At 35.9% G+C, this 16950-nt stretch overlaps 1 protein-coding gene across 1 annotated transcript in view; it reads left to right on the forward strand.

Annotated features, from left to right (window-relative positions):
* The window catches only part of DBT (dihydrolipoamide branched chain transacylase E2), a 36560-nt gene that overhangs the window by 9265 nt on the left and 10345 nt on the right, over window positions 1-16950 (forward strand). Inside the window, exons 3-7 of the mRNA XM_061121294.1 lie at window positions 686-761; window positions 2135-2316; window positions 11028-11149; window positions 13939-14155; window positions 15574-15740. Of these exons, the coding sequence (XP_060977277.1) occupies window positions 686-761; window positions 2135-2316; window positions 11028-11149; window positions 13939-14155; window positions 15574-15740 (764 nt within the window). The remainder of the gene's footprint in view (window positions 1-685; window positions 762-2134; window positions 2317-11027; window positions 11150-13938; window positions 14156-15573; window positions 15741-16950) is intronic.

Consider the following 16950-nt stretch of genomic DNA (forward strand, 5'->3'; position numbering starts at 1 on the left):
TCCATACATACTTTTTGTTGACCAGAAATAATGTCTGTGTTGGAAATAATTACCATAAAGTATCACTGGCATCTACATGTTATAAAAAGGATGTAGAACTTCAAAAAGGAGTTTAAAAAAAAAATGGATAGACGACATAGAAAACTAAAATTTAATAAGCTAGCAGAACATTATTTGGGCAGATTAAGAATTTTCCAAGTCTTCTAATATGGATCTGCCTGATCTTTAGGCAATGGGAGTGAGAAGAGTTATATGAAGACAAGAGATTTTAAGAGCAGGTCTTTAATGTTTATTATAGTTTAATAACATAAAACAAGGAGATCCAACTGAATCTCCCTTTGTACAATATCCAGTTCTATTTTCTGTTCATTGCTATTAGTGCAAGATCTCATTTGTTGGAAGGGCCTTCTATCCCCTTGTAAAACAACATTATTTTGGAAACTGGAAAATGATAGTTCTGTGGCAGTATCAACAGGTCTGTGTCACTGAGTAATTTATTTAAATCTTTGATGGTTATGAATGATGGTTATGCTTTTAAACATTCTAAAATACTGCTTTGAATCTATGAAATAGAATAGTTTCTGCCTCTGCTTGAGAATATTTTCTAATTTTAGATGTCAAAACATCTGTCTATTAGCAATACATTATGTATTTAATTATCATTGTTTCTTATTTGTTTTTGAAGCTCTCCAGGGACAGATTGTTCAATTCAAACTCTCAGACATTGGAGAAGGGATTAGAGAAGTAACTGTTAAAGAATGGTAAGTTATTCTGAAATTTTTTTAAGTAAGTACACAAGTAATTTAAGTACAAATAAATAGGAGTCTATTTAAATTGAAACACCTTTCTTTATAACATAATATATGTATTTTTTAAGCTTTAAAGTAAATCTAGTTTGTGTTGCCAATATACTGGTGGCATAGTTCATCATACATCAGGGCATTTTATTCAGTGTAATTTATTAAGGTTTGTTTTTTCCTCTTTTTAAATTTTTTTTTCACAGCCCACTCTTCACTTAAGCTAAAAAAAGATAAATTAGTCTCTAAAAGATGCTAAGTTGATATGACCATGTGTTTTGAAAAGCTGTTAATGAATGAACTTAGAGCTTCTTTCCAAAATGTTTTAAAATTGTTATGTACTCTAAGCTCTGTTTATTAAAAATGATTTCAGCAAGAATGCAAGTACATTTGACTCACCATTACCTGAGAGTTTGCCTATATTTTTAGAACAGGTTAAAATATTAAAACAAAAGACATGAATCAAAGAATACTGTTCCAAAGGTTAAAAAAAAAAAGTAAAAAAGAAAGGGGCTTGAAACAAAAATTAAAAAGACCTCTACTTAGGCATCCTTCTACCCCTTTTCTTTCTTTCCCTTTCTGGAAAAACAGAAACACCTCCGAGTACTGAACTAATTTTCAAAGGTTTCGAGAACTAGCAGTTAAGGTGAGTCAATAGATTCTCTCCCACAATTTTATACTGTTAAAGATCCTTTTACCTCTCGTTTAGACACCTAAACATTCTTTCCTTGTAGTTTTCATTATAATTGCTCTGTAGGTTAGGAGAGAACCATAATCACATAAATGTACCTTGCAATTGTGTCTCTGTGGCATTGTGGGATCAAGGAAAGAGCGATGGACCTCAGGTCAGAAGAGGCTGACTCTGAAATTTATTGGCCATGTTAGAGACAAAGGCAAAGAACTCAAACTACAATTCATAAAAGTATAGGAGATGTGTATTGAGGATATCAGTTTTTAAGATTTAATTCTAGAAATAATAGCTATCCCTTAAAATGTGATGAAGGCTGAGACAATAAAAGAAAATAACACTTTTAAAATACATTTTTCATATTTCATCTAAGAAATGGATGAGGCAGAAAAATCTGATACGTTAATTAAATTTTTGGATTATAAATCTATGAATATTTCATTGTTTTTTTTAAATTTATACTTCTTGAAGAAGCATCAAAGAACCTCTGAAAGCCACTGTAGTCTCTTCTGAAACATCCTTCAGTGTATCATTTGGGACTCAATACTGGGTTCCGTGGATATTCATCTAATTCAGTGTAGCATTTTTATTGTTTCAGATGATCTGTACTATGGTTCACATAAAAGTGTCTTATGACTTTTTCTTTTAGGTTCGTAAAAGAAGGAGATACAGTGTCTCAGTTTGATAGCATCTGTGAAGTTCAAAGTGATAAAGCTTCTGTTACTATCACTAGTCGTTATGATGGAGTCATTAAAAAACTGTATTATAATCTAGATGATACTGCCTATGTGGGAAAGCCATTAGTAGACATAGAAACGGAAGCTTTAAAAGGTACTGTATATATATATATGTGTTCATCTATCTTGCCAAATTGATTATTGGTGTACTTTTGTCATTGGGTACCAGTTGAAAGTGGTGTTTACTTTGAATAACTTACATGGTTTGATTTGAGGGTTTAGAACTGAGATAAGAAAAATAGAAAGGTATTCTGTGATACATGATTATCTTTTGACCAGTTAGCATGTTAAAAACATATTTGTTGTTGTTATTCAGTAGCTAAGTTGTGTCCAACTCTTTGTAACCCCATGGACTGCAGCACGCCCGGCTTCCTTGTCTTTCACCATCTCCTGGAGTTTGCTCAGATTCATGTCCATTGAGTCAGTGATGCTATCTAACCATCTTATCCTCTGCTCCCTCCTTCTCCTTTTGCCTTCAGTCTTTCCCAGCATCAGGGTCTTTTCAAATGAGTTGGCTCTTTGCATCAGGTGGCCAAAGTATTGGGAGCTTCAGCTTTAGCATCAGTCCTTCCAATGAATATTCAGAGTTGATTTCCTTTAGGATTGACTGGTCTGATCTCCTTGCAGTACAGGGGACTCTCAAGAGTCTTCTCCAGCACCACAATTCAAAAGCATCAATTCTTTGGCACTCAGCCTTCTTTATGGTCCAACTCACATCCATACATGACTATTGGAAAAACCATAGCTTTGACTATTCAGACCTTTGTTGGCAAAGTGATGTCTCTGCTTTTTAATACACTGTCTAGGTTTGTCATAGTTTTCCTTCTAAGGAGCAAGCATCAGTATTACTATATATAAAAACATGTATAGTAATACTTTATTTATCTGGAGGCCTGCCTTCTGGAAACCTTATGTTCAAAGAAGCAACAAACTCTCCTGGGAATGAAAGATTCAAGTGTTGAACACTGGTCACTAGTAAAAATTGGAACGTACAAAGATTAAATCTCACATAATGGGATTGCTCTGTTTGCCACTGATATGAAAACCAAAACACATTCTCATTGGTGGTGGTTATGAAAGCCAACTTTTTAAAGAGAAGTAGAAAAGAGGGAAAATCAGAGTGGGGAGCAAAGAAACTAGCATTCAGAAGCAGCAGCAGCCATGGAACTTGTAATCATTAGGTGTTCTGACAAAAGGGAATTCATTATGAGAACATTATAGGAAAATTAAAGCCGTGCGCTGTCCCTATGGTAACAAATAGCTGACCCTTTACATCAGAAGTTCCTTTTGGCATTGGTGTGATATACCAAGGTTATGTCATCTAAGAAGCTTTGATGTGGAGGAGGGGCAGGGGGGACCGTAATTCTATGATGCAAACCTAAGCCAGCAATCTCTCCGGAAGTGCTGAGATGAAGACCTTTCAGTATAGTGAAGTTGGGAAGTGTAGAAGGAGTCTGAACTACAGTGGTTGGCTGACTGTTAGTCCTTCAGTCTGTACAATAATATAACTAATGTCATAGGCACACTTTACAGTATATAAAATGTTTCACGCTTAGTATTTTATTTGTTCTTATTCATGAGGTAATCCAGGTTAACAAGTTCATCGTTGGGTGATTTGCCCATGGCAGTCACAAAGCCAAATTTAGAACTCAGATGTCCTGAGTTTTTGTCCAGAATATTTTCCACTATAACATGTTGCCTCCAAAATTCCTTGAAGTTTTCTTATTATTTATTTGATTTCTGATTATTAATAGTGGTGGCCATTTCAAGGTGATTGCTGTGTGTCCTTTTAATACTACCCTGTTAATTTTCAAAAACTTCCTTGCTTTTGGCGTCATCTTGTACTTTTCCTGCCTAGACCCAGAATCATCTCCTCCTTCAGGAGCTCTTGTTCTTTTAATGTGCAATGAGGAAGAGACCATAATCTGGGTACTAGGGGTGCTTCCTATTGTCTTGATTTCAGATTTCTATTGAAAGGCATGGTTTAGGAATATTAAAAACAAGAAAGACTATATCTTTAAAAATTACCTGAAATAGGGGCTTCCCTGTTGTCTCAGCGATAAAGAATCCATCTGCCAATGCAGGAGACACGGGTTCAATCCCTGATCTGGGAAGATCCCACATGCTGCGGAGCAACTAGCCTCATGCACCACAACTGTTGAGCCTGTGTTCAGCAACAAGAGAGGCCACTGCAATGAGAAACCCGCACACTGCAACTAGAGAGTAGCCCCTGGTTGCTGCAACTAGAAAAAAGCCTGCATAGCAGTGAAGACCCAACACAGCCAGAAATAAGCAAATAATTTTTTTTAAATTACCTGAAGTAAGTACAGAATTATTTTGATGTGTCAACAAGATAATATAGGGTTTTTTTTCTTTTTTTTTTTTATCATTCAGTTAAGACCTTGAAAGGAAAGAATTATATTCTTGACATAAACTGAAACAAGCAAAGATGCTAAACATTACTGTGGATGTCAGTAAATTAGAATAACCAATCAGGTGCTGTAGACCAGGTTAGGTATCTATCTCGGCCATCCATAAAAGCAGATTATAGTAGTCTCTTGGTATTGGCAAAGCATTGGTTCAGGACACATACGCACACAAACAGATACCAAAATCTGCAGATGCCCATCTCCCTTTTATGAAATGGTGTAGTATTTGCATATAGCCTATATTTTAAATCATCTTTAGATTACTTGTAATACCTGCTGCTGCTGCTAAGTCACTAATACAGTGTAAATACTATGTAAATAGTTGCTGGCATTCAGCAAATTCAGATTTGCCCTTTGGAACTGTCTGGAATTTTTTCTGTATATTTTCAATCAACAGTTGGTTGAATCCATGAATCCAGAGCCTATGGATTCCCAGGGCTGACTGTGTATGAACAAGTGAGCAATTGGGATTTGAGGGGGATTTTATTGTTTGCTTTTATTTTTAAAGTTTCTTTTGGTATCCCCAGTGAAATCCAACTTAGTAAGTCTTGATATAGCAAATTATAAAGTCAAAAACTTTTTCAGGCAAGGGGTATGTTTTTTCTAAATAACCTTTTTATAGAAATTAATTTCCTGTATGACATGGATGAATCTTGAAAAATTAGTCTGAGTCAAAGAAACCAGAAGTAAAGAGAACATGCTATGTGATTCCATGTACATTAATTTAGTTTTTAATTGGAGTATAATTGCTTTATAATGTTGTGCTAGTTTCTGCTGTACCATGAAGTAAATTAGCTGTATGTGGACATATATCCCATTCCTCCCATCCCTCCACCCCCATCCTTCCCCTTTAGGTCATCATCACAGATTACCAAGCTGAGTTCCTTGTGCTATATAGTAGCTTCACACTAGCTAGCTATTTTACACAAGGTAATGTGTATGTGTGTATATATATATATATATATATATATATATATCAATGATAGCTTCTCAATTCGTCTGTCCTTCTCCTTCCTCCCCTGTGTCCGCACGTCTGTTCTCTACATCTGCATCTAGATTCCTGCCCTGCAAATAGGCTCATCAGTCCCATTTTTCTAGCTTCCATATATATGCATTAACATATGGTATTTATTTTTCTCTTTCTGACTTACTCACGCCATATGACAACCTCTAGGTTCATCCACATCACTATGAATTACCCAAGTTTGACCCTTTTTATGACTGAATAATATTATTCCATTGTATATATGTACCATATCTTGTTTATCCATTCATCTGTTGATAAACATTTAGGCTGCTTCCATGTCCTGGCTATTGTAAAGAGTGTTGCAATGAACGCTGGGAGACGTGTGTCTTTTTGAATTATGGTATATGCCCAGTAGTTGGATTTCTGGGTCATATGGTAGTTTTAATTTTAGTTAATGAGAAACCTCCATATTGTTCTTCATAGTGGTTATATCAATTTACATTCCCACCAACAACGCAAGAGGGTTCTCTTTTCTCCACATCCTCTCCAGCATTTATTGTTTGTAGATTTTTTTGATGATGGCCATTCTAACCAGTATGGGGTGATATCTCATTGTAGTTTTGATTTGCATTTCTCTAATAACGAGTGATATTGAGCATCTTTACATGTGTCTGTTGGCCATCTGTATGTCTTTGGAGAAATATCCATTTAGTTCTTCTGCCCATTTCTTGATTGGGTTGTTTTTTTTTTATATTGAGCTGCATGAGTTGCTTATATATTTTGGAGAGTAATAAAATTTTAGAAAATCCAGACTAATCTATAATGACAGCAAGCCAATTAGTGGTTGCCTGCTGATAGAGTAGGGAGCGGGGAAGGTTTGGGAAGGAAGAATTACTAAGGAATACAAGGAAACTTTGGGGGGTGATAGATATATCCATTGTCTTGATTGTAGTGATGGTTATGGATATATATGTATTTCAACACTCAACAAATTTTATATTTTATGCATGTATAGTGTGTTATTTGTAAAAACTTAATGTGATTAGATAGATTATGAGAGTAATAATTATCTGGTAATTTTCCTCATAGAAAAATGATCATTGCTAACTATTTCATTTGCTATTCATAATGCATTCTGAATAATTATCTTGCATGCTAGTTTTATTTTGTGTGTATGTCTTTTTGCTTTTATATTTATATTTTTTATAATTTGTATTAAATCTTTTATTGTAAAAATAACTATGAAGCATAATCCTATATATCAAATAAGCAAGCCTATAGAATAGTGGATTGTTTTTTAAGAAATTTATATATGCCTCTTTTTAAATTCTGGAAATGGAAAAGGTTTCTAAATATTTCATGTACCTTGTCTTAAACAATAATTTATAGTAAGGTATTCCCTGGTAGTCCAGTGGCTAAGACTTCATGCTCCCAATGCAGGGGCCCAAGTTTACTCCCTATTTGGGGAACTAGATCTCACATGCCACAGCTATAGCCTAGCACAGCCAAAAAAAAATTACAGTAATACTGAATTTGTTTATATTATTCCCTGTTTTGGTGCCGAGAAAACCAGTTATACTATGAGTAAGAAAATTACCTAATGAAAAGTTTTTTAGGAGTATAAGATATATTATGTACATTTTACAAGTAGAAAATAATTACATATAGAGTGCAAAGGATCGAGAGTAGAAATCTTAGTAGTAGTATTGGACATGAAATCCTGTCTTAATGCTTGTTTAAATAATATTCTATGGTACTGTCTTTTGTAACATGGTGTTTCAACCTACTTTTTAAGATTGGGGTATCATGATAATTTTGATCAGGAAAAATGTATTTGTGACCTCCAAGTCCTATTTATGAGTGCTTTGGCTGTAGACAGACCTCTCCTTGAAGAGACCTCACCAGACTCACTTATGCCAACTTGTATCTGTGACATTAAAAAGCATATACTCTTTACAATTACAAATTGACGATTTAGTTACTTAATATTATCAAGATTATATCAAAGCTGATTCATACCTCAGTGTGCTGTCTACTATAAACTCAATTTTTAGACTAGTGCTGTGAGGTCTCCTTATAGTTAACTTGGCTTTCTCTAACCTCTATTTTAAAAGGTAAGATTAATCCTCACTTCTCTAAGCAACTAAAACTTTTTGAACCCAAACTTTTCAAAACAATTCATTTAATGGGGCTCATTAGTCCCATTTATTTATTTTTTAAAATCCTACGTATTTTACTCTTTCTTGAAGTGAGTATATTGAGTATAACCTAAATCATTTTTTTTGTTATGCAAAGCTATATGTTAATAAACATTAATTGTTCTAGGAAAAACAAAAACACAATTCTTCATCTGATTTTTTATTTTGAGCATACCTCTTAGCGTTGTCATTGTGACAGGCCGTTATAATCCTTCCTAACTTTCTGGGAACACAGGTAACCAAGTTTGTCAAGAAGTGTGTGTTAAGAAAAGAAAATAGGAATAAAAAAAAGAAAAGAAAATAGGATCCAATTGAGAATTTAAATGCTTTTTCTCTGAAGCAAGTGCATGGTTTTTATGTTGAGGCTACTTGGCAGTGTTTTCGGTGTTCTGTTCCTACAACTGTATATACAAGATTAAGTTGCCAGAATGCTTGACCGTCAAACAATTGGCAAGTTTCTATACTTAATAAGCTTTAATTGAGGCTTCTTGCCACCATGCGGAAGAGAGAGGGGGGCAGAAGAGGTAGCAGAATACTTTATTAAAGTGGTCCTATTCTGCCATTTGGAGAAGGAAATGGCAACCCACTTTGGTACTCTTGCCTGGAAAATTCCATGGACTGAGGAGCCTCGTAGGCTACAGTCCATTGGGTCACAAAGAGTTGGACGCAACTGAGCAACTTCACGTCTTCACTTCTGCCATTATATTGCATTCACCCTTTAACATGAACATCTATCATTGGTTGAATGGTTTCTCTGTGCTTATGGGCTATATATATATATACATACATACGTATATATATACATAAATATATATGAACTCATTAAATCATACAGATCATTATCCACAGTTGACACATGCAACATTGAGATACATGGAGGTTGAAGTTGCCCATGACCACATGGCTGGTAACTGGTAGAGCTATGATTTGACCCCAGTTCTGTTTAATTCTGAAACTCATGTTCCAAGCTACTTTCTTACACTGAAAATTGTTTTCAAAGATGGAATATCAGTTCCATTCTGCACCTAGAACACTAGCACTACATTTCTAACAATGTCTGTTCATACATTCTGTGGTAACAACACAAGTTAGGTGTCAGATATATAGTATTAAAGATGTTTGCCAGGACAATACAGTGTTTTAGAGTTAAAGTAAAAGAGTAGGAGGGAAGGAAGCCTCTTAAGGGAGAGTAAACCATTTTTAGGAAAGATAAACAGGCTCTTCGTGGAATATGTGGGAGGTATGATAGTTTGATCATGGCTGGATGGCATCACTGACTCGATGGACATGAGTTTTGAGTAAACTCCGGGAATTGGTGATGGGCAGGGAAGCCCGGCATGCTGCAGTCCATGGGGTCACAAAGAGTAGGACACAACTGAGCAACTGAACTGACCGACTGACTGATGATAGTTTATGACAAAAGTTTGTCTGTGTTACAAATTTCTAGTCTCTTCTGTGATAAGAGTCAATCTTCTCTAGAAGTCAGACTCTCTTCTGGGGAGGGAGCTTACGACAGTTGAGTTCCTTTTGGATGTCTTCAGGTAAATGAGAGTTCAGAATTAATCTCTCCTTGCATTTGATGTTTTTCCAATTGCATACTGCTCAAAATAATCAGTACACCAGAGTGGGATATTTTGGGGCAGTATGTCCTGAACTCCAGCACTCACATTTTCTACTACCCTTCAAGTTCAATACAAAACTTTTGTTTGTTTCTTTTTTCTCTTCCTTACCCATATGGGAAACTTTGAGAGCCCCACTGGGCCAGTTCATAGGTTAGTGAGGGGGGTGAATGAATAGAATGTCTTTCCACAGCTGCAGCAGTGGAAATTTGTTTGCTTAGAATTGAATGTCAAAGATAACTCAGTTGCCTGCTGATGTTCAGAGGCTGTCTCTAATTTACTTATTCCCACAGAGATTCTGCTATACTCAGCATTGACTTTCTAGCATCCAACCTTGGCAATTAAATGCTCTCAAAACCTTTTTTGGTTGCAAAAATGCATGCTAATAGTCCAAGATTATTTTTCTTTTTTTTTTTTTTCCAAGATTATTTTTCTTATATCACTACTCTAGAGTTAGAGAATAAAACTACCAAATTAGTATTAGCCATGAAAATAAAATCTTCCACAGCATTCTTCATTGCATTCAAAGCAGAGAAAAAAATTTAAATGCTATTAATATTCTCACAGATTTCACATGATTCATGTAATTTACCTCACATTTGATTCTTAATTCATGCCATATATACATACGTATGTATATATACAAATGTATATATAGTGTACATACATATGAATATGAGACATTTATTAAGAAAATGTAATACATGTGTTTTAAAATTTATGAAAGAAACTCATTTTTTAACTTGTAGCTGCTACATAATTTTAACAGAAGTGATGTAAATAGAAGATAATCATAATCATTAAACAGTACTTGGTACTAGTACACCCCTCTCACTCACTCTAGTACCCTTGTTTGTTTTTCTATTTTAAAGTTGTGTTTTTCCATTCTGAAGTAGCTCATCTACCATGCTTTTTGAATATATACTTTAAATGGAATTTATTTATATATTATAAGACACTAAGCTCAAAAATCACTGCAGATGGTGACTGCAGCCATGAAATTAAAAGATGCTTGCTCTTTAGAAGAAAAGCTATGACAAACCTAGACTGTGTATTAAAAAGCAGAGATATCGCTTTGCTGATAAAGGTTTGTCTAGTCAAAGCCATGGTTTTTCCAGTAGTCATGCATGGATGTGAGAGATGGACCATAAAGAAGGCTGAGTGCTTAAGAATTGATGCTTTTTAACTCTGGTGTTGGAGAAGACTCTTGAGAGTCCTTTGGACTGCAAGGAGATCCAAGCAGACCATCCTAAAGGAGATCAGTCCCGGGTGTTCATTGGAAGGACTGATGTTGAAGGTGAAACTCCAATACTTTGGCCACCTCGTGCGAAGAGTTGACTCATTGGAAAAGACCCTGATGCTGGGAAGGATTGAGGGCGGGAGGAGAAGGGGACGACAGAGGATGAGATGGCTGGATGGCATCACTGACTTGATGGACATGAGTTTGAGCAAACTCCGGGAGATGGTGAAGGACATGGTGGCATGCTGCAGTGCATGGGGTTGCAAAGGGTCGGACACAACTAAAGGACTGAACAACAAGCTTGTTGTTTTAATATTTCCTACTAAACAGTAATATTTTACCTTGTTTCCAGATTCAGAAGAAGATGTTGTTGAAACCCCTGCTGTGTCCCATGATGAACACACACACCAAGAGATAAAGGGCCAGAAAACACTGGCTACTCCTGCAGTTCGTCGCCTTGCAATGGAAAACAATGTAAGTTTTCTTAATATTTAAGAGTGAGATCACATAGACCATCTACATATGTATCTATGAAGAATTGCCCAGCTATTCAATAATGAGTTGGCTCAAGTTGGGATTAAAGGAAACACGGCTCAAGTTACTAAAAGGTTAGTCCTTATGAGAAATGAGAGGAAAATTGTGAACTTATAATTCATATTAAGTGAGAAGTGTGGGTTTTTTATTTTTTCTGAGAGCCTAATGACAGTCGGGGCTACTGATTATTGAACACTTGTGAATACTAGAGTCTTAGATCAGGTTCCCTAGAAGCATAGCTTGAGACAGGGGTTTGGGAACATGTGACTGATTAATTGAAAGAGTGATCATCTTTACTAGGAAGAAAGGAAGCATTGTAGGGAAGGGATGGGAAATGGTCCAGGCACGGATATGGTCTCAAGGATCTGCTGGATCCCCGGGAGATGGAAAACACCATAGTATTGGCTTCAGTCATGGAGGCTGGTCTTTTGTGTTTCCTCTTACTTGCCAGTCATTGATGCTTAATCTTTAAAGCAAGATGGCTCCTGGGCATTGTGCTAATAATTTATATGTCATCTTGTTTTTAATCTTCACAACTCTGTGAAATAACAGACTTTTATAAAACTTGGAGAGGTCAAATAACTGGTCCGAGGTCACATAGCTAACACAATAGTAGAACTGGGATTCCAAAGTGAATCTCCGTGACTAAAACCAGTGCTCTCAATTATTAATACTGCCTCAGAAGTTGTTGCTTCCATCGTTTGAGCACTTCTGAGCCAGACGCCATACATAGCTAATCCTCAAAGTAACCCTGCAAGCTGGTTTGGGTTATCCTCTTTCGGATGAGATGAGAAAGGGAAGAGAAGTTGATTGGGTTGCCTCTAATCAAGTAAGTAGCACAACTGGGGATGTGAGCACAGATCTTTCTGGTTCCAAAGCCCGAGGTCTTTCCACTATCCCCCACAGTGCAGGGTTTTTGTTTGTCTCTTTTTGAGAGTAGTTTAGTTACAGTGGGAAAAAAATGTTTACATTTTGGGAATATGTAGTAAGAGTCATTAAAATGTTCATATCTCTTCAGCTAGTTATCCTAACACTGAGGAAGGTCATCTAGGATATAGTCTTCCAAGTGTTTTATATAGTCAGAAACTAGAAGGCATATATGTGATCAAAATCAGGGAAATGCTTAGGAAAATTATGTTCTATACCTTTAATGAAAATTGATTAGCCATTAAATGTGTTCAGATATGAAGATGATTTGTTGAAATAGAGAAATAGAAATGGTATTATGGGATACTAGATTGTTAAGGTATTAGATGAAATAATGATCTTCTATATTGCTTTGAAAGCTATAAACATTTTACCATTTTAAAAAATTATGTAGAAGGACTACCCATAGAAATGTATGATGTAGCTTTCCTGTGTCTTTCTAAAGATATATATATATATAATAAGGGCATTTGTATAATTACTAGAAATTAAATAGCAGACTTATTATTATAAAACAACTCTTCCCCGCCCCCTTTTTTTTGCAGTTTGCATATTAATGAATAGAGTTTAAAACCAGTGGCACTCAGAGTTTGTAATTACCTAAAAATTATTTGTTTAAATTCTTAGAGTTTACTTGTTATAAACTAAATGTTTGATGTGATAAAGTCCTTTATTCTTTTGAAATCATTCTTAGAGAAACACTAATATAAATAAGGCAGGATTTAACCTTGAGAGATTAATATACACTATGCAGGAGGGTATCATCCAAGTTTATATGTCTTTTTATGCAGAATTCAATTTAGTGAAAATATTTTATCTCTATAAGCAAACATAGGAAGTGATTAAATAAATCCAGATCATAAATGTTTCCAAAAAGTATCATGAGTGACTAGTAGAAAGTGGAATTGCATCATCAATTGTTTATTCTGTGGAATACCTTGATAAAACTTAGGTGTTGATCCTTAACTTGGGCTGAGGAAGTCACATTCCAAATATGCCTCAATAAAGTTCATTTCAATGTTTTGTACTGATCTTTGTAAAACAACCATCAGGAAAAAACTGACAGAGTTTTTTGTTTTAAACTGAACTTTTTATTTTATATTGGAGTATGGCCAATTAATGATGTTATGGTAGATATAGGCGGACAGCAAAGGGAGTCAGCCATACATATACATGTATTCATTCTCCCCCAAACTCCCTCCCATCTAGGCTTCCGCATATCATTGAGCAGAGTACTCTGAGCTATGTATTAGGTCTTTGTTGATTATCCATTTTAAATATAGCAGAATGTAGCTGTTACAGAGAGCTTTTGTTGGATGATTATTTTAGCCATTGTGTGTATACTGGTAGCCAAGGTCAGAAACATTGGTCTGCATTTGTTACAGTGTTTAACTCTTCTTTAAATGCTCAGTTCTTCTTATGTAGTCTTCAGGAAAAGAAAAAAAAAATGCAATAAGAATTATGCAAGAAATTTAGAAATAGTTGTTTAAAAATATATTTTCAAAAATAGCTGTATACAGTGTAGTTATTACATTGTTACTACATGGGTAAATGAACAGTAGGTAGAAAAGTAACAAATGACTAGTGTAGCTGTAGTTTATAGTATTCTATTGAGATGATGAAAATGTTATAGTTTATAGTATTCTGTTAGGATAAAGAAAATGTTATTTCCTTATACTAATTTATTGGTCAGAGATACTTTACCTTCAGTTCATTTAGTTCCACTTAGAGACCATAATGATGGATTTATTTATTTTTAGGTAGTTTTATTTTTAGCATTAAAAAGGTGTCCTTTTTCTTAGATTAAGCTGAGTGAAGTTATTGGCTCAGGAAAAGATGGGAGAATACTTAAAGAAGATATTCTCAATTATCTGGAAAAGCAAACAGGAGCTATACTACCTCCTTCACCAAAAGCTGAAATTATGCCACCTCCACCAAAACCAAAAGACAGAACTATTCCTATTCCAATATCAAAGCCTCCAGTGTTCACAGGCAAAGACAGAACCGAACCCGTGAAAGGTAATAATAACAGTAATGTAAAGGAATAGTACCACTTATCTGGGGGGAAGTTGTTTCAGCATTATGAAATTGTAATTTTTCTAGGAAAAGCTTTAATATATACTGATAATTTTTGAGGAGTAATATGTTAGCAGGTTTCTTAGCATATAAAATTGCCTGCAGATAATTTCTCTGTTTTAAGACTTGCTCAGTTCAGTCCAGTTGCACAGTTGTGTCTGACTCTTTGCGACCCCATGGACTGCAGCATGTGCTAGACTTCCCTGTCCATCACCAACTCCTGGAGCTTGCTCAAACTCATGTCCATTGAATCGGGGATGCCATCCAACCATCTCATCCCCTGTCGTCCCCTTCTCCTCCTGCCTTCAATCTTTCCCAGCATCAGGGTCTCTTCCAATGAGTCAGTTCTTCGCATCAGGTGCCCAAAGTATTGAGCTTCAGTATCAGTCCTTCCAATGAATATTCAGGACTGATTTCCTTTAGAAATGACTGGTTTGATCTCCTTGCAGTCCAAGGGACTGTCAAGAGCCTTCTCCAACACCACAGTTCAAAAGTATCAATTCTTCTGTGCTCAGCTTTCTTTATAGTCCAACTCTCACATCCATACATGACTACTGGAAAAACCATAGCTTTGACTAGATAGATCTTTGTTGGCAAAGTAATGTCTCTGCTTTTTAATATGCTGTCTAGGTTGGTCATAGCTTTTCTTTTAAGGACCAAGCATCTTTTAATTTCATGGCTGCAGTCACCATCTGCAATGATTTTGGAGGTAATTTTTTTGCTTGAAGACTTGTTCGGGATATTTTAAATATTTATTATTTTTGTTAGATTTCAAAACAAGTAATTCTGATTTATGTACAAACTCTTAGGTTGATTAACTTCCAGAAGAAGTGACTTTGCGAGAAAGCCATTGTGTAAATATGTGGCTTGCATCCTTTTGAATTTTATATACACTACAGCTTGCAAAGCAGTTACCTATTATATTGGGCTTTCCAGGTGGTGCTATTGGTAAAGAATCTGCCAGTGCAGGAGACATAAGAGACACAGGTTCAATCCCTGGGTAGGGAAGATCCCCTGGAGGAGGGAATGGCAACGCACTCCAGCATTCTTGCCTGGAGAATCCCATGAACAGAGGAGCCTGGCAGTCTATAGTCCGTAGGGTTGCAAAGAGTCAGACGTGACTGACGTGACTTAGCAACACTCACCTGTTATATATTACACTTGACACTGGTGTTGTGCTACAGTCCATGCTTCAGCATTGAAATTAGTGGCTGTCAAGCTATGTAATGTATGTAATGAAGATGGTAGGTCCAAGAGAAAGAGTTTAATTGAGAGTAAGTGACTTTAGAGAACCTTCTATTATAGTTGTTGAAGGGATCAAGGGCTTTAAGAATAAAAACAAATATGTGTGTGTTTTCTAGGCTTTCACAAAGCAATGGTCAAGACCATGTCTGCAGCCCTGAAGATACCTCATTTTGGGTATTGTGATGAGGTTGACCTTACTGAACTGGTTAAGCTACGAGAAGAATTAAAACCCATTGCTTTTGCACGTGGAATTAACCTTTCCTATATGCCCTTCTTCTTAAAAGTAAGATTTAATTCATTTCAAGCGAGGCTTGAGTAAGACATATAAATTTTGTTTTGCAGATATGCAGTGTGTTATCTATGGGTTTGAATAAAAATAATATTTCTCATGATATCACATAGTCAGAAAAATGTACAGATATACTCTCTTTGTTTCACTGAAGTTTATAAAATTGAAATTTTTTATGTCAGATTTTTATCTACTTATCTCTTTGAATTAGGTCGGGTTGTCCTGCCAGGTAGGTAAAGCCTTTAATTCAGAAAGGATCATGCCAGTAAAGTCCTAATCTGACCAAAAGTGAGACTCAGGATTGATTTTTCACTTTTCAATGAACGTATGAGGCTTCTAGGAATCATTTCTAGGATCTTGGGACCAGTATGAAAAGAATAAGACCATCAGCTGAGCTTGCACAGCTCCCTAACCACTATTTAGGAAGCAGCTGCCTTCTGCCCAACTCTGTACAAAGCATTCTGTATACATGATCTCTTTTAGCTATCAGAATAATGCTAATGTGTTAATATTGCTATTTCCTCTTTCCGTTTAAGGAAATTGGCACTCAGAGAAGTTGACAAACTTGTCAAGGATTTATTTATAACAAGTGAAGAAGCTAAGCTTTCATTCTGGTCCATTTTTCTAAAAAAGTTTGTACTGTTGTCTCTAACTCCAGTGCGGCTTCCCACAAGCACTTTGCGCACTGCACCAAGACTGTTCCCCCATAAATCAAACTACTATATTATCCCCTGGTTCTTTTCAGTGGTTCCCTTTCAGGATTGCCTTCAGGATAGTTTGAAAATGCCTTATTGTGGCATAATGGAATATTTCTATGAGCATTTGCTGCCCACTTTTCATGTCTTCTCTCTCAGTCACTCCCCCTGCTATAGTCAGATTAAGCTATGTGTAGCTCCTGGAGTATACAACTCTGCTGAAGTACTGCCTCCTCCCTTGATCAAATGCGTGTGCATCCTAAACACCCAAATTTTGTTCCATTGGAGCCTCCTACAAAAGCTGGTGTTTGTCATAGTCTGAGTTAAATAAGCCTTTTGTTTCCCATTGCAACTTATCTAAGTGTACTGAAAGTATTTATACTCAGTTGTCTCTTCACTGATGCTGAGTCTTATAAGACAGAAGCTGTTCTCCTGTATCTCCATCTTTTTAACAACTACGCTAACGAGGAAAGAGATGCTCTATAAACATGAGATGTAGTAGGTGCCAA

The sequence above is a fragment of the Dama dama genome, chromosome 20 (assembly GCF_033118175.1).
Source record: "Dama dama isolate Ldn47 chromosome 20, ASM3311817v1, whole genome shotgun sequence".
Taxonomy (NCBI): domain Eukaryota; kingdom Metazoa; phylum Chordata; class Mammalia; order Artiodactyla; family Cervidae; genus Dama; species Dama dama.